The sequence below is a fragment of the Sesamum indicum genome, linkage group LG7 (genome assembly GCF_026168435.1).
Source record: "Sesamum indicum cultivar Baizhima isolate 11 linkage group LG7, ASM2616843v1, whole genome shotgun sequence".
Taxonomy (NCBI): Eukaryota; Viridiplantae; Streptophyta; class Magnoliopsida; order Lamiales; family Pedaliaceae; genus Sesamum; species Sesamum indicum.
Window position 1 is genome coordinate 15,071,125 of NC_142663.1, and position 20,419 is coordinate 15,091,543.

Below are 20,419 nucleotides of genomic sequence, written 5' to 3' on the forward strand. Positions count from 1 at the left end.
AAATATAAAAAGAGTAATGTAATGAAGAATTTTTCAAAGAGTACATATAATTTCAAAAAAAAAAAATGAAAAAGTATTAACTTTCCATAATTCCTAAAAGAATATTGTATTATATTTGAATCGGTTTGTTTCTTCTAAATTTTTATATCAAAGTACAAAATTCTTTTATTATTCTATTTTCTTATTATTCTTCAAATTTAAAATAAATTAGGATAATCAATAACGCACTGAAAAGAGTATGTATTTAACTATTCTATTCTCTAATGATAATTTTTTTTAAAAAAAAAGACTGTAAATGTACGTTGATCAACAAAATATGAGACGGGAAAATCGAAGGTAAAGATTTTCAAAAATATTATACCTCCTGTGGGATTTTCTAGACATAAAATACTCCTGGGCTATCATAGAAGCCTGGAGAACATAATACTGTTGAATTAAATCCATTGGCGCTTATAATGTTGACTTTTTAAACACTATTCTTATTTGCAATGATATGCACAATGTGTCGGAGCCTGTTTGGACCAATGAAATTCATAGGAATAATAAATGTTACTCAACATGCAGGTAAACACTAACACACAACGCTAGAACAATTCCCACCCGCAATGTCATTTAAATTTTTCGGCAATTCTTTGCTAATGTCGTCCCTCAGAAAGGTAACCTGACGCACCAAGATAAATACAATGTCAACACCACCAAAAACGTACTGGTGTAATCAACAACCTGGGTTCAGCTCAATACCAGCGATTAGCGAAGGAACTAAGAGTCTGGAAAGCCTACATACAGAACTGGAAGATCAAACAAAATACATGTATGCTATTTCATAACTATACCTTGCAGGAAGGCATAAAAGTAGTAACAAGAAGGCCCCAACAGGAGAAATTCGAGGAATAACAAAACTCAAACTAAACCACAAAACGGCATTCAAAAATCAGTACAAAATGTCCCTTGCCATGTAAGGGAATTACTTATATAAAATACAGAACATCCTCAGCTTGCCGCCCTAAAGCTGCCAAAAAATGCCTCAGCTACCAAAGAATATTACAAAGAAGTATATCCACACCCTATGACAGACAACACCAAATCACATTATTTTCTAACTTGATAAAAGCCTCGGCCTTTTTGCCTGCCAATTCCCAGAAACGTGAAATGGGGATGAGAAACACACCGGAGTACAAAAACACAATGATCATACCATTGGTGTCCTCATCTGACTAAGTCAATCTCCAAGCATGAAGTCATCCCACAGATTAATAGGACCCCATTGGTGGCATGCCAAATTGCGGCATCGGAGGCATGCCCATACCACCCATGGGTGGGGGAGGGGCAAACCCCCCACCCATCCCAGGAGGACCTCCCATGCCTGGCATAGGTGGAGCTGGCAAAGCAAGAGGCAGTAACTGGGCATACATATTCTGCACCAAATAACGAAGCTAACAAGTTACTTGCGTATTCAATACTAACAAATTACCAGCAAGCGAGGTGTGCAGGTTCATATTGCAACTTAGGAATGAGATATGATTGAGCACTATGGAAAATGTAATGATCGATGTTTACATATTTACACATCAGTATAAGCACAGCTGGCATGCAACACAATGAGGTTGAAACACTATTCTTAGACCGAGGTTGAAAATAACAGAGGAATCCTTGCATGACTATAAAATTGTTTCAAGAGGTGTACCTGTTGCATCATAACCTCTTTCTCCTCATTCTCTTTAGCCTTCACCTCTTTGACAGCCTCAATCTTGTCTTTAATTAGTTCATCAACTTTGCCCGTGTATTCCCGGATAAACTGCATGAGAGGATAAAGAAAAATACACACTTGTATATTAAACATGTATCAACAAACATAAAATAAATGTACCAAGTTCTCAAGCAATATTCTAAACTTCACTTAAAAGGTTCACAGAGCATTTCATATCAGACGAGCCAACAAAAACAAAATAAATGTACCAAGTAGCAAGTTGCCAAGCACGATTCTAAAACTTCCCTTAAACATATATATAAGCACCATCATGCATAATTGACCAGATAAGAGGGTATTAAGGATGGACATTCACCTGTAACAGATATGGGAAGGCGAAGTCAATCATGTTATTCATCCACGCAAGTTCAAGTGCGACATCTGGGCGAATTAGATCGTAACAAACAAAGAGGCATGACGAAAAGCACTCCTTCTTACCCTACAAAAATACGAACAAAAATTAGATATCCATATCTCAACCACAAATATCTTAAAGAAACGATACTGCACTTTTCAAAAGCAAGTACCCATGTCAATTAGAAGAAAATAGGGCAAACAGACACATGGACCAAAAAATCAAAGTGTTAACCACCCATTTTAAACAAACATGCATCACATTGAAAATCTTACCTGTCTTTGAGCTAAGAGGTGTTCTCTTGCAGATCTATCTTATGATAAATGCAAAATAGATCTTGCATGGCAAGCACAACGCTATATATACATGCCATTTGCTTTCAGTAAAACAAATTCCATTCATGCCCAAAATAGAGAAGAAAATGGATATTTTTTCTTGGTGAAAAACACAAATAATACAGATAACACCATCAGTTGTACCTGTTCAATGAAGTAAACAAGCAACTCCTCAGCAAGCTCACGATCGCCAGATTGTGAAGCTGTCTCCATCGCATCCTTGTAAAGGTTGTCTTTCTTTGATAAGGCAATTGATTGCTTCCACCTGCCTGCCTTCTTGTAAATGTAGGCTGCCACGCGCCTCATCTCAAGAAGCTCATGTTTCTCAATCTGCTCAGGCACAAAGGAGAGTGTACATATAAGCCTAGAGTTGGCGGAACAACAGATAGTATGAAATCACATCAAAAGTAACCTTTTGAGCAAGGCCAATCTGATCAAAATTATCGTGCAAGTCAATTGATTCACGTAGCCTGTCGTAATCCTCTTCTTCTACATAGATCTCATTGAGAGCTTCATTCACTGCAGAGACATTATTGCTCTGAACAGCTACCATATATGGCTTAACAAGACGCAGGTGTCCCGCCTAACAGAGCAACACAAAATATTACAAGAATAATGTTACACCTCAGACTTTGAACCAAATAATAGTGCAGTTAGAAGGGGATTAACACAAGAAGCAGAAGTCTGAACCTTTCTCATAATGTCCACAACACGGGTGTGATCCACACGAAGAGCAAGAACGTTTAGAACATCATTGATGAGATCAGGGTGTTCTTGCAAATAGAAGTGCACAGCCTTGTAATACAGCTCCACATTGGCAACTTTGACAATAATATCTTTGAATTGCATGTGATCCCAAGCTTCAGGGGAGTGATTCATGACAGTTGTTGCAGCATTATCAAACTCGTCATACTGAATGTACAAGTAGGTGAGCTCTTGCCAGTGCTGCTGTTCGTCACATGCTCGGATCAGCTTGGGAATGTTGAGACGAGTAGAAAACAATTTAATGTGCTCCATGAGCTTCTCATGGCGATATCTAGCATAAAGGACACCAAGCTCCGTAAAGATACCCATATGCGCGCGTTCCAATCCCAAACCACTCTCCATTAAAGATATAAGCTCATTAAAGCATCCTCTGTTCTGATAATACTCACTGACCTCTTCCAGGTCATCAACCTATAAGAACCACAAAATGTTGCAACACATTACTCATATACAGATCACCGAAGGTGTGGCTTGAAGTTGATTCTATTAGAATGTACTACATTACAAAGCAACTGAATAGCTATAAAGTACCTGTACAATGATGTTGAGGCCACAAATCTGAGCCAAGCGGAACTCCTCAGCATCAACACAGGCAAAACAGACTTCCTTCCATGTCTTTGCGCTATTGGCTTTCCGCGCAGCATCAACAGCTCCTTGGAATTGTTGCAACTTCACTAATGTGCTTGCCAATTTGCCCCAGTTAGAGATAAAAGCAAAAATAATCTTTGCAGCCTCATATAAAGCTTCATCATACAAGCGATCACCAACATTAGGTAGATCGGCGACATTTGGCATGAGAATAAATTCTTCAATATCACCCAGCCTATCAATCTTAGCATATGCATAGATGAGCTCACTATCCACTTTGGGTTCTTTTGTTTTCTGCCTAACCATGAGAAGATATTTCACCAGGTCATGATAAACATCCCCATCCTCCGCAGCTTTGATGACTTCGAGGAACTGAGTTGCATCATCAGCACGAATAAATGATTCAATTGCATCACTGACGAGTCCTTCCCTGAGTTGAGCTTTAGCCACTTGACTCCATACAGCATCTTCTTCAACGCGGAATGCAAATTCTACAGCTCGGTTAATATCTCGGATATTATCCAACAAGACATTAACAGCCTGTACATTCAAATTGAACTTCTTAAATATAGCATAAGCTTCCTCGTATAATTGGGCTTCCACAGCCACTTCTCCAACTGCCGGGCCATCAAAGTTATCAAGTCTATTAACATAGTCCATAACCCTAGATGGATCAGCCTTGATTGCAGTTAAAATAAGTAAGTTCTGCAGGTTGAAGTTCCCACTGAAAGCCGAGTTTTGAAGCACAATCTTTTCAAGCAACTCAATTAGTTCGTGAGGAAGATCAGCTGTCATAAAAGCCTTAACAGCAGCAGAAACTTGTTCTGGACTTTTGCTTTCAGGCAAAGCAGTAGATACAACTTGATCGATGAGAAGTCGTCTGAATTCATTTTCAGGATCAAGAACCTTGGCCCAAAGATCACCATCCATTCTTTCAACCACATACCTACAACAACAATCCAGAGGGTCAAAATTTACAGAAGAAATGAAACTGAGAAGCCAGGCATTACAACTACATCAGTCACAAACCTCGCTTGCAGCTTGAACAAAGAATTCTTATTTGTCACGTTAATAAGTTCATCATCACATGTTCCTTTCCGGTATGCCACAACAGCAAGGGTAGGATCACGTTTCTCACAGTATTTACCCACAACACGAGGATCATAATATGGATTGGTGGTGAGGAAGTGTTCTGGGTTGTTGTTGCTATCTATTATGATTTTACCCAAAGCATTGTGGACATGAACATCTTGGCTTCCCTCACTCACAAGATGCTCCAAAAATTGAGTAAGTAGACGAAGTCGATTCCTGTATACACATCTCATACATAAGGATAATAAAGAAAAGGGCATCCTCAAAGAGAATTCACGAGAGAGTAGACAATGGACCTTTTTTCACACTCCTCCACCAAAGGCTCAACTGGAAGGAGAGAACGGACAGAAAGGATTAGGCCTTTAATGAAATCTTCAGGACACTCATCGTCTAGGAGCTGCCCAACAACTAATGGAGCATTTCCTGGATTAACCTATCCAGAAAGAAAGCAGAGATTCACTTGCATGAAAAACAAATCTCTACATCAGAAAGAACAACTCAAGAGGAAAACAAACCTTTTGCACATAACCTTCAATGTAGCGAAGCATATTGTTGGAGTACAAGTAATGTGTGAGGTCAGGAACAAAACCAAAGCGGTCACACACATTGATCAGTGGCCGCGCATCAGGGAGTTTCGCTTCCATTAAAAAGTTCTTAGTCTTTTCAGGATCATAGAAATTTGATTCCCTTGTCACCCGTTCAACCTCTTTAATTTGTCCAGTCTTGGCAGCTGCTTCAATGTACTTGAAGTGAATTTCAGGATCCTCACTGCCAAAGAGCAATAATTAGCACAAAACCTCACAAATAGGTTGTGAAACTGCTTATCCCTGGCAGTAGAAGTCTTCTGCTTCCTAAATAGATAGATTACCTGGAGCTCAAATACGAGCCCAAGAAGAAGTATAATCCTTCATATGATTTGAACTGCTCAAAGAGCTTAATACATGCTTCGACGCCCAATTGTTCGCAATATTCTTTTGCAACCTACACAGGTCACACGTCAGTATAGTCAATATGAGAAGGACAGAGTCAACCCAACTGAATAACAACTTAACTTCACATTCTCCAAGAGCTTGGTTCCCAAGAAGAATCTTTAAACACACTTCTACAATGGAAGAACAAAATTGCCAACCCTGCCTGGGAAAAATATCACAGACAAATTCATAGTAGTTTCTGACCCTACCTGGACAATTATCTGAAGGTTTCCTCTTAAGTTGACGAGTAAAAGATCTTTCATGCACTCTAGGGCCCATTCCTTAGACAGTGACCCAAAGAATTCCACAAGCGCCTGAAATAAGTACATCATTAGAAACTAATATGACCACTCAGAGAACGAACAGAGATAATAACTATAATTTAATAACCTGTGGCTCAATTGCATGAGTATTGACAATGACACGCTTGATATCAGGCAGTTCACTGTAATGCTGCAGGCATTAAGATATTGTTTAGTCAAATGGAAATGTGAGCATACCACATATGTCCTAACATAGTAATGGAAGTACATAAATGTGAAGAAATCAAACCTGAAGTGCTCGCACATAAAGACCTGCTTTCTCACAAAGTTGCGCAATGCGTGGCCTATCATAGTGACTAAACATGCCATTTGCCAAAATGGCATCTGCCACATTAGGGAATGTCACAAGATTGATCTCCAGGACCTGAAGTAAAACAGAGAGTCATGATTCCAGTGTTTGACAAGGAGATGCACCTGATATTGATCCACAAGACAAAGGGCCAAAATAAATGATTGACCTTAGTTTGCAGGTGGGCATGCTCCGGCAGATTTGGTTTCAGGACATCCAACAGAAATGCTGTTGCCTCACGGATCATGTTCCTCTGGTGAAAAAGTGATTCATTTAGAAAGATATTACTAAATCGACTAACTCAGAAACTTTAGGTATAAAAGTAAGAGCTTTCAGACACAAAACAGAGAGAAGATACAACGCAATAAGTTTCAGAGACATGGGACAAAATGTTCAAATAAACAAGAAGAAAATATTCAGACCTGAAGAAAGAGATCGGTAATGGTATTGTAATCAACGGGACAACCTCCCTCCATTTGAGACATCATAAGGGCAAAATTAACAGCTCCCTGCAAATATCAGAAACATCATCAAAAAATGTAGTTACATATATCAAATCCATATGCGCATAATATAATAAAAGAAAATTGCAAAAGTATGATAATTGATATCATCACGTATTGAGTTTACGTCATGCAGATCCAAGCATACCTGAGGATCTGACCGCAAAATGGTTTGAAGAAGGAACAGGTAGTCAGGTGTATACCCAACCTGTTTCAAGAAAACATAATTTATTAACAAAATCCATTAGATAACATCAGGGTATCAGCAATGACCAACAAAAGAAACAGCAGCTCCTCCTTATCTGACGCGACAATTATCCTGAACCAAATATAAGGACGGACTATGATATTTCAACTTTTATTATGCGCATAACCTGCTTTGAGTATATCAAGATTTTGTCAAACTCCCGACGCTCGGCAAAAGCCGCCACAACTTTCGGTGTAGCTCTGGCTTTGATATATATTTTTAGGGCAAGGTCATTGTCAACAGTCTACAGACAGACAAGAAAGATAAAGTTAATATCACGCAATAAAAGGTGGAAGCTTAAACATCATAGGAACAAATAAAATATCTGCAAGAGGTGAAACCTTCACAAGGTCTCCAAGCTCCTCACTACATTCCAATTTATCTTCAGCCAACCAGTTCTCCAATAGATTCTTCTTGTTCTGGTTGACAACAAGACGCGAAAGCTCCAGAGACTCAAATGCATTGAGCTTTCCTTTGGTTAACAGTGTTCCAAAGTACTGTAGCAGCGGTGGTGTCTGGCCAGCTTGAACAGGAACACTCTGAAAATGCACAAATTCCATAAGAAAGTTAATGCCATGACGAATGTATGCCATTGCCCGCTATGTGTCTGGTGTTGAGCAAAATAAATAGAGAACGGACAAAAAGTACCTGAAATTTGGCAACAGTATCAGGTGTCCGGAGGATGCCTTGTGGAGATTCTGCAGCAAGCTCAGCAGCCTCCTTGTACTTTGTCTGAGCAAACAATTCTTGGAAACGCTGGACAACCTATGGCATGCAAGACACCCAAAAAGGTAGCTCATCTTTATCCAATATGTGAGAATGTCTCTTAAAAAAAAATAAACATAATTTATTTAAGAGAACCAAAAGTGGTGCAACATTTGCCGAAAAGGAGTAAGATGATGGAAATTTCAGCCAGTCAAGTCTTCAAAATATTCTGCAGGTGACATGCAAATCATACAGGGAGAAACCCCCCCCCCCCCGGCAGAATCCAATCATATATGGTTGTACATTAATCATTTCATAAACATGTAAGGTAAGGGGAAGAAGTACTTAAAAAGGTTAGTCCAAATTCAATTCTGAAATAACTATTGCCTAATTCATTTATGCCTCCATAAAACCCATATTTGACATGGAAATCTTTACCAAAAAACATCCTTTGACAATGCGTAGTGAAATAGCTGCAAACTCTTCCTAACACAATATCTAGTAAAAAGGAAGAGTAGCCAAAATCAACTTACCAAATTCTCTGCACCAGGAAGGTTTCCTCTTTTGGCAAGATTAACAGCAAGCTCCAGATTGTTTAACTACAATATCATTTAGGATTCAGTATGTCTAATGGAGAAAGTTTAAGAATATATTATACAATGCAAAAACTAAAGAAGATACCTGCCCGCTGACAAAGGGCACGATAGTTGCGTCATTCACTGTAGCAAGTAAAACCTGGCCTCTCCTGTTAATTGCATAGAAACCTCCAATAGATGATGCTTCTGACGTCAGAAATATGGGATCAGGGCTGATTCTATTTCTGTATACGGCTGTGGCTGTTTCCAGATCATATACAAAGAGCAGACCAAGCTTTGTAATCACATAAATAAGACTATACTTATGAGATATCTGCAAAATCATGAAGGGGAATTGTGAGAGATGCAGAATATATGCAACACGGACTCACATGTTGAGATGAAAATAAGTCCTCCAAGATGAAAGTACCTGCATGGCCACTGGAAAATCATCAGCAAAATCCGGAGGGAAGAACAGATCTGCTTGCTTTTTTGTAAAAGATGGTTTCCCTGCGTAAGTTGCCAGCATTAACCAACCAATAAGAAGAAATAAAACCTGAAAAACACTATCCATGCCTACTGCATTATAAACCAAAGGAACACCAAAATCCATCACATGAAATATGTATCCACCTGGCTGAGCACCAAGCTCAATAACATGCAACTTGGATGTGATCTGACCAGCATTAGAGGACTTCGTTGCAAAAGAAATAAGAATGGAATCCTTATCATTCCCTTGAACCTGCTCGAAGGTACACACATAATATTACAGTTGCCACCATAAAGCACACGCAGAGCCAACAAATGCAAACAACAAACTCGTACTCTAAAAGAAGCAAATGATGCAGCATGAGCCTCAAGAGCTTGACTGCGTTGCTGATCCACAGAAAACAGCTGCATATTTCCTTTGACCAGTTGAGGCCGCTAAAAGAAAGAAAGAGCATGGTCAAGGAAACTGATAAAATTAAAAAAGAGTGTGAAACAGAATCTCAATCTGTGTATTCTATAGTATAATATATATTCATAGCAAAATTATCATGCTTAAAAGACTGTCCAGAAAGGTTAAAACAACGTCAGAAAAGAAGAAAATAGTCAGCATAAGAGGAATAACGAACTATATAAATAAGTGCAATATTAGTTAGCAGATGATCTTGGATAAGCATTAGGATAAAGCATCATTCAAAACTGTCTGCCAGCTAGAACACGGACATTATAACAATTCAAAATAATCTCCAGCATGTGATTGACTTTGCTACAATGGCAACAAACTTGAATTAAAATTGATACATTCTTCTGCTACATCTGTAAAAGGACGCAATTTTCCAATGTACATACATCATCTCCATAGCATGTTGGAGCAAAGGTATACAAGATGCACAAGAAAGAATATAAATCAAGAAAGGAATAAAAAAAGAAAAAGAAAAAGAAAGGAAGAACCGTTTGGCATTAGGCCATAAAATCAGTTTTGGCACCTAAATTTTCATTTCACCCGACTCGTCACTCCAATAAAAATCATAGTGCTACAGATACCAGAAACCAGGATGTTATAATTACATCCGCCCCTATAAATGGAACTGGCAAGCATCACGACTAGAGGTTGTAAGTGATAGATAAGAATCTCATACATTTTACAACATTTTTCTCACCCCCATTCCCAAATATAAGCACTATGTCTTCAAATAGAAGACCACATGCTGATATAGTTTTGGTACAACATACATCATACCGTTGGGTTGCCAAATTCCAGCATGACAAACTTGCAGAATAGTATGCATTCGAAAATTTAACACTGGCATTATCATGAATATGATAAAAAAGGAAAGCATGGTGAAAGATTGGAAGACAATTAAATCCATACAACCACCAAGTTATCTGAATTTGTCAGGTTTCAAAGCCAAAAAACATAGTCATTGGTTCTCAAAATTAATGGTGGTGCATTTGCATTGTGTAAAAGAAAATGCAATTTCAAGAACAAGTTTTATGATTGAACAGAAAACTCAGTGCTTTCAACAAGAATTCATCCTAAAAGTTGACAGCATCCATACATGTTTGGAAACAAATAACCAATAAAGTTACAAACCAATTACATTATTTCAAAAGTTTAAGCAAAAAGCAAGGAATAAAATAGCGCAACCAGAAAGACTGTACATCACAGAATTTTAATACTGAACAATGTCATTTTATATGAATTATAACCAATTTCTAACAATTTCAGATGAGTAACTCCATGAAGAAAAGTTGGTAATCACGTACCTCAGGTGAACCAGGAGCAATTCCAATCAAAACCAACCACTTTTCAGAAGGATCACATTTATAATTAATTATTTGGTTGTTGGCTAAATTGGCGGTTCTATCAAACATCTTTACAGGTTCAGAATCACCTACTCAGAGCAAGATGGAAAATACTTCAAAAACAAATACAGAGCAGATTTTTAAAAAAGAAAGGAATAAGTGAAGCCAAGCACTAAAATTAGGAAACCCAAACAACAAGACCTTACCTTCAATTAACCAGTGGTAAACTGAGGATTGTGTGACTAAACCCAACATCTTAGGGGTAATCCACTTCCAAAAGACAACCTGTCCAAGAGCATAATATCCATTATCCAGATAAGAGGGCTTGATAATACCTAGTTTCCACTTATCAAAAAATGTGTATCATATGCTGCTATTTCAATATCTTTAGAGCTAATATCGACTTGCCTGTTCCGGCATCTGATGTGACTTCATCTTTGCTTTTGCCTCAATGTTAAATATTTGTAAGTGATCTTGAGTGGTTCCAGGAAGTTGAGCTTCATCATGAAAACTAATATTTTCAGTATTAGGATCAATATTAAAGAAAGCAAGATCAATTATAATACGTACTAATTGATTCTCTCAATCAACTTGGACAAGCACAATACCATGACCCTTTACCAGCAAATAGCAGTCTTAGTAAGTGCATGTTAGTGTAACAAATTCCCCAAATATGTAAACAGATGCTAATGCAATTGCTTAAATTCCTCAGAAGTCAGACCAATAACCTTATTAGGCACAGAAGAGAGATTTTTCCAAAATACTGATTTGGACTCTCGCCTCCCTTTCAAAAAGCTATCAGGGCTTTTCCAATTAAATCGATTGCCATTATTATATAAGTGTTTTTAGAAGACATACTGGAGAGAGATTTCTCCACATAATAACAATGTGCAGCAAGCTTAGAGATAACAGGAAGCTGACATCATTATCAAATCCTTTCAGAGATTACCCTGGCCAACATTTCCTATTGTGATTTCTTAAAGCTGCATATGTTCTCCTAATTTAGACTAGCTATAACTCCAACATACTTATCCTACTCTACATTTTATATCTTCATTTTTCCACAAAATTCCTCATGAAACTTAATTCACCAAAATGGCGTCTTTGTAATAACCCACATCCATAATCCAGGCAAACCCAAATTTATCAAAAATACATCATAAGTTACATGGCAATAAAAACTGAACACGCCAATAAAATTGTAAACAGTTCACTAATTGAAAATGCTTAGCAGAATTCATTCACCTTTTAGTGCCAAAATTCTACTATTTGGATTCATAAGTGCCGAATCTGCAGTAATAGGCCGCCTCAATGGCTGCATTGGCATGTTCATATCAATGATCACCACACTATTTTGAGGAGCCGTTTCACGAACACAAATGTACTTATCGGATTCCATCGTCACATTCGTAAACGTAATGAACTGCGGGTTGATCCCTATGCTAGTCAACTGCAATCACGACATTAAACACACTCAAACTCCAATTCTACTAAACACAAGCCCAGATTACAATAACCTCAAAACAGAATCAACAGATCTGAAACTAAACTAATCAGAAAATAACCCAAACATGAAATGAACCATTATGTGCAACTGGCAACTATACCAGCACATCAAATCTAGCAATAATTAAGCAAATTCAGACCACACGATGCAAATGAGCAGTCACACAGTTGAAAACGAGAGTAATTGAGTTCAAAACAATTAAAATAAATCGCGACAAACGAGCGGGCAGAAATTCGTGGTACCGTGAGCGCTTCTTTCATGGTGATCGGAGCGTTTGCGGCCGCCATGGCGGAAGACACAACAAAGCTTCGAGATCGAAGCTCCGGATCTGGAAAAGGATCGGGAACGAGAGGTAAGAACGACGGCGTAGCAGCAGATAACTTCTGAGATCTGGAGCAGCAAAGAGAAACCCTCGAACCCTCCGAGAACCAAAGAGAAACTAAGAGAGAGAGATCTAGAGAGAGAAAGATAGGAGGGGGTTCTTCTAAAGAGAGAAACTAAAGAGAGAAGTGTGTATATATAAATACATATATATCATATATAATTTGACAGCGAAAATGGAATTTTTGCTGAGTCGAAAATTATGAGCGAGAGATCTGAAACACTAGGAAAGAGAGAAGAGAAGAGAGAGTGTGCTCTCGTGAGGGAAAGAGGGGGTGTGAGACACTGACTGTGTGATGGGAAATGCTAATCGTCTGCAGTTGCTAGACCTACAATTATGTCCGGTAGCTATACAAGTCGAGTGTCTGGACTATAAAACGCTTTATGATTATTTTTCCTGCTTTTTTTTTTTTGGACAAAGTATGTTTATAATGATATTGATAAGAAAAAAATATAAATATTGTGTAAACAAATAATTAATAATAAAATTTATAATATTATCTAAAATAGAACCTCATACATTTTATATCTTAAATTTGCACGTAAGGTACGAGTTTATAATTTTGGGATATAAGTACAATTCATTTTCAATTAATCAATCATAATTAATCATTTTCTCATTAGATTCGTTAATAAGTCATGGATATAAAATACTTAAAATTGCAGGCTTACTTCCAACATTTTATCATCCTTAATTTTATTCATAAATACTTGATTTTTGTACGTATTAAATCACATATAATAAATTACATAAGGAAAGACGCTTAAAAAGAGAATTGTAGGGATTGTAGGCTTTGTCACCACAGAAGTCTTGCCGTGAATTAAATATCTTTTTAAAAAATAAAAAATAAAGGACGCGTTGAAATGTATTGTGGGGGCGATGAGGCGCACTTAAGTTGGTCCGGAAGTGGGCAAAAGGTTCGGGCGGGGGCAAAAATGAAATAATGTATTTTCGTGGGGCCAATATTGCAATTTTCTTTAAGTTGAAGATACTTGAAGTAGTTAGGGCCAACGGCTGCATTTTGGGTAAGAATCTGCTTAGAAGCAATTGCAATTGATTGTAACTGCCGGACAGATCAACCATTTTATAGAATTTATTTATAGAGGTACTATTTTTTTTTTAAACAATAAAAAGGTAAATTGATGGAATGATCCCTTAATATTTGAAGCATAATCTTATTGTTCTTTAAAAATTCTTTTATACCTGTCATATAATTTTAATATTTCCACATATTAGATCAAATAATTTAAAAAAAAAAAGACAAATAGTATTTTTGAAATCGTTGTAAATTGAATTTTGAAGACACATTTCATATTGATATGATAAAATTGATTGATAAAAAAGGACGAAAATTATCTTTTTAATTGATAAGACTTGTTTTTAACGAGTTTAATGGGGTTGTATTAGACAATGCATCAAAAAGACTAAAATACCCCCCTTCAAAATCGGTCCAAGCCGATGACTCAAAATACGTTGATCATATTATACTATGGAGATTCATGACCATGCCATGTTGATCCGTATTTGTGCAGACATTTAACCCTATAAGCACCCTTCAAAACTATTTATAGTCACACCACATTATTTATTACTTTCATCCCAACATTTCATACTTTCTTTATGATCTTACAAACTAATTTAAGTGTTAAAGGGTTTTCATTGAAAATCACCCATTGAGCTTAAACGATATCTCTTTTTCTTATATTCCCGAGCATGTCATTTTGGACAACTATCTAGACGACCTCTTCCCAAAATTGGATTAGGGTTGAACGATGGTTTTGTCAATTTATTAAATTTAGAAAGTGAGATGAAGTGTCTTTAGCTTAATATGGGGTGTCGATAAGTTCAAATTTTCAATCTTGTGAAAAATTAAAAGTATTGCTTTAAGGTACATGAAAAGGCATTACAAATGTACTAAGCACTCAAGATGGAATATGTTGTCATGTTGAATAAGTATCACCCTTGTTTTATATTGCATTGTACATAAAAAGTGATGTAGACATAAAGTCGAACGCCTCGAATTTTTTTCGAAGAAAATCTAGTTTAGTTTATACTGTATATCCTTTATTAGTAACTTGAAATTGTTTTGGTAAGAACTCGTCTATTCTCTAATTCGTGATAACGAGAAATGATTTAGTTGATAAAATTACAAATCAAACTGTTATACAAATATTTATTTTTATTGCACCAAACAACAAAAAGTAGATGAAATTTATCTTCTTTCTAATCATATCAAACAAGAAGTACCGTAGTTCAGCCATGCAAAGTAAATTTTGACCACCACTCTCCTTTCCATTTTTCCTTTATTTGAGTTTGGTTGAACCAAAACAAAACAATTTCACACCACATAAGAGTACACCAGCAGCCAGACCTGACCATGTGACCACCTATGAAGATTTACGGCATAAACTCCAACCTTAATTCAATAATACAAACTCAAAAATAGAAACTCATCCAAACACGTTTTAAAATAGGAGTGGGGTGTGTAGTAGTCAACCTTCTCCTTTAGCATGAAAGTGATGTACATGTTGCGCATAAGATATAAGATGAATAAGAAGAAAAAACAATCACAGCCATAGGTTGATGTTAAAGACAAATGAAATATTTATCAGAAGCTGTGGAGCAAGAATTACCAATAAATTCTAGATTGAAATTACACTTGTGTTGTTGATTGATTACAGTTAGCATATCTGTTCAGTAATGCTTGGAAAATTATACATGACGGCCATAAGTTCAGCAATTCTTCTCCTCTTGTTGGCAAAATCCCTTATCTTCCGGCAGGCAAAATGGTGACTGTATATACAAGAAAGCTGATATATGACCTTCTCCACATGTATATGTCTAGTTAATGGACGTGACTGTTAACAATTATACTTCAGCTTTGATGTCAACCAACCGTGAAACTTCCCTACCTAAAGGGTTTAGGGAAATTTCGAGGATCATAAATATGTCTGGAATAGCGAATTTGCAGGTGCTAGGACTTCAATCATTTGTGTTGGTTCAGGACCTGACTTAACTGAATGACCATAACACTTGTATCATCAGCAGAACCTCTTGCCAGTGACAAATCAACTAGCTTCTTGCAAGCAGAGAATGCTTCTGGCTTCTCCACACCGGTACATAATGGTCGGACTACATCTACTGCTTCTTGATTGCTAACCTGCAAAGGAAATAGAAATGTTTTCAGTATCCAAGTTATTGATCAAACACCAGGTATAAAACAGAAGGGTTACAAAATTTCAGAAATTACCTTATCCCAAAGGCCATCGGAGGCAAGGATTAAAAACTCGCACTCTGGGCTAATCTTCAATACTTTGGTCGCCGGTTCGGCTATCACCCATTGTTTGAGATGACGATCTCCAATTGCTCTTGATACAGCAAGAGATCCATGTACTCTCCAAACACCATGGCAACAATCCACATAACCACCCTGCCAAGAAATTTCCAAAACCCATTAGCAAAACGTAATCCAAGCCATCAACCTAACAAACATTGATATCTCAATTCTTTCTGCAAAAGAGAGAGACAGAGATGGTGCTTACAAGATTCTCAATCCTCTCTCTTTCATCATTCAGAGAAGGCCTATGATCAACTGTGAGGGCCTCAGCAACTCCTCCTCGACACATAACAGCACGACAATCTCCAGCGTTGGACACCACCAAATCTCCTTTGTGTATCAATGCTGTCACACAACAAGTCCCACCTCGAATATCTTTTTTCAGGAACTCAGCATCCGTGGTGAGGTAACCCTCTTTCACCGCCTTTTCAATCTCTACTTCACTTCTCTTTGACATTTCATTCATAACATTCTTCTCCAGATTCTTTGCTGCAAATTCTGCAGCTCCAGCTCCTCCATGGCCATCAAATACGCCAAAGAAAGCCTGAAATCATAATCAAACACTACATCATATAAACATAAGTGGGGATTTGAAAGAAATACCAATATGGAACTATAACTACTTGCATTCTGTCCTTATTGCCCCAACAATTTTATGTCAAGATCTCATAGTTATAGATGTTATCCAAACAACTCCAACAATCTCCATTAGCAAATCAGCAACCCGTAAAAATTCCAACTTCTTCATGTATAATTAATCCTAATCAACAGAGTAACTAATACAGATCGACCAGTGGCCAAACAAATTACGACGAAAATTTTATTTTCTCAATTGAACAATTAATGCACCAATCTTCAACAGGTCAAGCTTTCAAGGATGCACAAGCAGATATAGTCAACAAAAATTCCTACAAAATCACAACAAACTAAGAAATTAAACAAATAATCGTGAAATTATGATTAAGAAATCCAACAAACCTGCTTAGAATCCCCTTTGGAACCTAGCACGGCAGCGTACCGATCCTCCATAACGCCACCCCTTTTCCCTCTCTTACAGTACACAGAATACCCCTCTCCTTCAACCTCCACCTCATCCAACCTATCAAAATCCGAGATCGTTCTCTCATTATCAAACCCAAAATTCATCGCCGGTATATCAATTCTCGCCGGCCTTTTCCTCTTCATCATCGTCACCACCTTCGACGGCCCTACTTCTTCATCTCTTCCTCCACTCAACGGATTCCCAATATGCTTGATTCCCAACCGAGGCGGAGAAGATAGCGACGACGGCGGAGGAGGAGGAGGAGACGCGGCGGGCTTACAGAATATCGGCGACAACTTTCTCGGCGACGGAGTGAACATCGGCGAGGTGGATACTGCAGCTACTGCACAAGGCATGGCTTGGAAAGGGTTTAATTCTTGGGGTATTCCTTCTTCTTCTTTGGGTTATTGGCGTTTGCTGTTTTTTTATTGTTCAATTTCTGTGAAATGGGTTTTGGTCGGAGCTGTCTGTCTTGATTGGGGTTTATATCCAGCGTGGTGATGGCGGGGAAAGCGGGTCAATACGGTGTCGTATACCAGGAGAACAATTTCAGCAGTTCACGCTCCCATGTTGGAATATCACAATAACGCGCTCAAAATAGAAAGCACAAAAGAAAATAGTGAAAAACACGGTAGCAAGGTGCGAGTGGGGAAGCGGAGTGGTGTAAGAATATTTATATCTCCAGTGCCACGATTTTGGGTTTCAAAAGTTTGACTGTGAGTCGTCAACGGTCAAACACGCAAATCCCGCTGTTTTATTCCCTCTCGTTTCTCATCTCTGACTCTGACTACGCCCTATACTTCATATACAAGTATACTTGTAAGTAATAGTTTTTCTATTTTTGCTGCTACGGTGGGCGATGGAGGTGTACAGTATATACCATCGGCGCCAACTAATGTGTGAATACGGATAAAAGTTAAATAAAATTATTTGACGTTAAAATCGTTGGATAAAAGACTCATTGAGATTGGATTTGTTGAATTTAATAAATCATGGATGCAATTTTTTGTTTAATAAATTTTTAAATTGGACTCGAAATCAATTCGATTGGTATAATTAATAAAATATATTTAATTTAAATTATTCAAGTTTAATTCATTTTGATTCACTTAAAGCTTGTTTGAGTTTGATTAAAGCAATGATCAAACGTAAATTTTTAAGCTCGATATTTAATACTGTGTTTGATTCGATTCGAACAATTTATATGATTTTTGGAATTTTTTAGGAGGTATTGAATTTTTTTTTTAAAATTTTATTATTATTTGTAACGAGTCACGTTTAGTCATAATTTTAGTTGATTTGTTTTAATTTAGGTAAATGAAGTTGAGTTATACCATTCTTAGCCCCTTTTTCGCAATTTTTTGTTTTGAAAAATGCATTGTATTCTTGTGGTGTTGTTGTACTTTTCTACTTCTTTGTATACAATTAAGAGATGTTTTTGATAAGCTTATACATTTTTTATAATATTTTGAGAGTTTATAATATACTAAAAATTGTATAATATTTTTTTTTACAAACATAGTTTATAAGTTTAAAAATAACATGTTATGAGCTTATAAGCTATTTTTCTGAAAAAAACAAAAAAGTTGTCATTTTAAAAAAGGTAAAAGATTTAGTCCAATACATTCAATTCCAAATACTAATTCAATACATTAATATTTCTAAATCAATAAATACATTTAAATTAAACAGGCAGTATACTACTATGAAAAATAAATTATATACCCATTAATTACTAATTTGACATTACTAAAATCATACGCATTTAACAGTCTTATTTTATCCAATCAAATCATTAACTTTTTTCTAAAAATAAGACCAAACATCTTATAAATTCTAATTATAATTTGAAATCATAAAAAAAATATTATTATATATAAAAAAACGCTAAATACCCACCCACCCCCACCTCGCCTTCCTCCGGATCCGTTGTCACCCCCGCCCCGCCGCCGCCGTCCCTTTCAAATTGGGAACTGCGATGTTGCCCCGCAAATGGGGGCGACGGTGTTGCCCAGATAAAGAGGCGATGGCGGCGTCATCATCGCACTGGTGTGCGAGCAGTGGCCATTGCCCTCCATTTTTTAATTAATTTAATTATATTAATTAAATATATTATATTTAATTAAGAATAATTTTAAATAATTATTACACTTAAAATAATTTAAATATATAATTAATTAAGTATAATTTTAGATAATTAATATAATTTTTTTCAATATTTTAACTAAATAATAATTAAATTATTACCATATAAGTTTTATAATTATTAACATTTATATTAGTTAAGATATTTTACTATATTAATTTTTATACTGTTATTTTAATTTAATATTTCAATTTAGAATACAAAACTTCAAAAAATTATATATATATTTTTTTTGATATTTTTAAGTAAATGTATTTAAAAAATATTTTAGCTTTTAGATATATAAAAAAGTTTAAAAAAAAAAACTAAAAACAAGTAAAAAAATGTATATATGGAAATGTATAAACAACATAAGAGTATTTTTGTCAAAAATACCAAAATATAATATGAAAAATAATTAAAAAAAACACCCACAAACACACAAGAAGCGCTTGCAACACACCTTCCGTTAAGTACTAATTGAATGGGTATTTTTTATTGGGTTTTACAAAATACATGAGGATTTTAGTGTATTTTAAAAGCACATGGGGATTTTTAACTATTTTAACAAAATACAGGGAATAAAATATATTTTAGCCTTATTATATTATTATTGGAAAAAGCTTGTTACATCTATATATTCCCACCAGGAATGGAGTTGCATAATTTAATTTTCTAGTCTATTTTGTTTCCGATTGCTTTGAGTATTCGATTAAATAAGTGATGGGATTATATTTAATAAAATAAATAATTAAAAAAATTATTGAATTAAATAAAATTATTTATTTAGAGATATTATTATATCAAGATATTTAGTTATGTATTTACCTTGATTGATACACATGGGGAATGGAAAAATTACTATTAAATCCTTTCAAGGTAAAAACGCTATAATCAATTATACTGTTTTTTATTTAATTCAGTGCATTAAAGTAAACGGGGTCTCATGGGATAATACCATTAACGAGCCTCAATTATGGTTAACTTTAAAAAGTTATTGTCCTTACAACTCGAGTAATTATACTAATATTACTCCTAGTACATTTAATTGAGTTTCAGCTATTTTCACCAATAATTGAGTTACATAATTTAATTTCTTAGTCTCGTTTATTTTATTTAATTAAACCAAACAAAACAATTATACAATTATTATTAAAATAGGATGTACCATGCATTTTAACTTCAAATAAAATCAAAGTTGACCCGTCACGAGAAAGTAACATCTAAATAAATTAGAAT

General features: G+C 36.0%; 2 protein-coding genes across 2 annotated transcripts; both read right to left on the reverse strand.

Annotated features, from left to right (window-relative positions):
• Nucleotides 1–796: 796 nt before the first annotated feature.
• Nucleotides 797–12,931, reverse strand: LOC105167033 (clathrin heavy chain 1). Its single transcript, XM_011086589.3, has 30 exons — nucleotides 12,537–12,931; nucleotides 12,033–12,237; nucleotides 11,196–11,284; nucleotides 10,994–11,072; nucleotides 10,749–10,876; nucleotides 9,321–9,419; nucleotides 9,129–9,237; nucleotides 8,926–9,005; nucleotides 8,602–8,829; nucleotides 8,454–8,519; nucleotides 7,864–7,980; nucleotides 7,557–7,754; nucleotides 7,343–7,459; nucleotides 7,117–7,176; nucleotides 6,888–6,974; nucleotides 6,635–6,718; nucleotides 6,406–6,540; nucleotides 6,244–6,306; nucleotides 6,063–6,167; nucleotides 5,751–5,863; nucleotides 5,398–5,650; nucleotides 5,179–5,315; nucleotides 4,820–5,098; nucleotides 3,734–4,736; nucleotides 3,128–3,613; nucleotides 2,850–3,020; nucleotides 2,582–2,767; nucleotides 2,064–2,186; nucleotides 1,685–1,795; nucleotides 797–1,415 (listed from the first exon to the last, which is right to left on the reverse strand). Exons 1-30 carry the CDS (start codon nucleotides 12,579–12,581, stop codon nucleotides 1,251–1,253), a joined length of 5,121 nt encoding a protein of 1,706 aa, XP_011084891.1. The 5' UTR covers nucleotides 12,582–12,931; the 3' UTR covers nucleotides 797–1,250.
• Nucleotides 12,932–15,305: 2,374 nt separating this feature from the next.
• Nucleotides 15,306–17,523, reverse strand: LOC105167035 (putative protein phosphatase 2C 25). Its single transcript, XM_011086590.3, has 4 exons — nucleotides 16,992–17,523; nucleotides 16,219–16,557; nucleotides 15,927–16,106; nucleotides 15,306–15,836 (listed from the first exon to the last, which is right to left on the reverse strand). The coding sequence occupies exons 1-4, from the start codon at nucleotides 17,409–17,411 to the stop codon at nucleotides 15,663–15,665; spliced, it is 1,113 nt and encodes a 370-aa protein (XP_011084892.1). The 5' UTR covers nucleotides 17,412–17,523; the 3' UTR covers nucleotides 15,306–15,662.
• Nucleotides 17,524–20,419: the final 2,896 nt, after the last annotated feature.

Excerpts from the sequence above, each read along its gene's own strand:
- LOC105167033 (XM_011086589.3), bottom strand. The coding sequence starts at position 12,581 with ATGGCGGCCGCAAACGCTCCGATCACCATGAAAGAAGCGCTCACG. Across the intron at positions 8,830-8,925 it reads ATTTTCCAGTGGCCATGCAG|ATATCTCATAAGTATAGTCT; the intron begins GTACTTTCATCT and ends ATGATTTTGCAG. Across the intron at positions 3,021-3,127 it reads TTGTGGACATTATGAGAAAG|GCGGGACACCTGCGTCTTGT; the intron begins GTTCAGACTTCT and ends TTGCTCTGTTAG.
- LOC105167035 (XM_011086590.3), bottom strand. The coding sequence starts at position 17,411 with ATGCCTTGTGCAGTAGCTGCAGTATCCACCTCGCCGATGTTCACTCCG. Across the intron at positions 16,107-16,218 it reads GAGAGAGGATTGAGAATCTT|GGTGGTTATGTGGATTGTTG; the intron begins GTAAGCACCATC and ends ATTTCTTGGCAG. Across the intron at positions 15,837-15,926 it reads CCGATGGCCTTTGGGATAAG|GTTAGCAATCAAGAAGCAGT; the intron begins GTAATTTCTGAA and ends TTTCCTTTGCAG.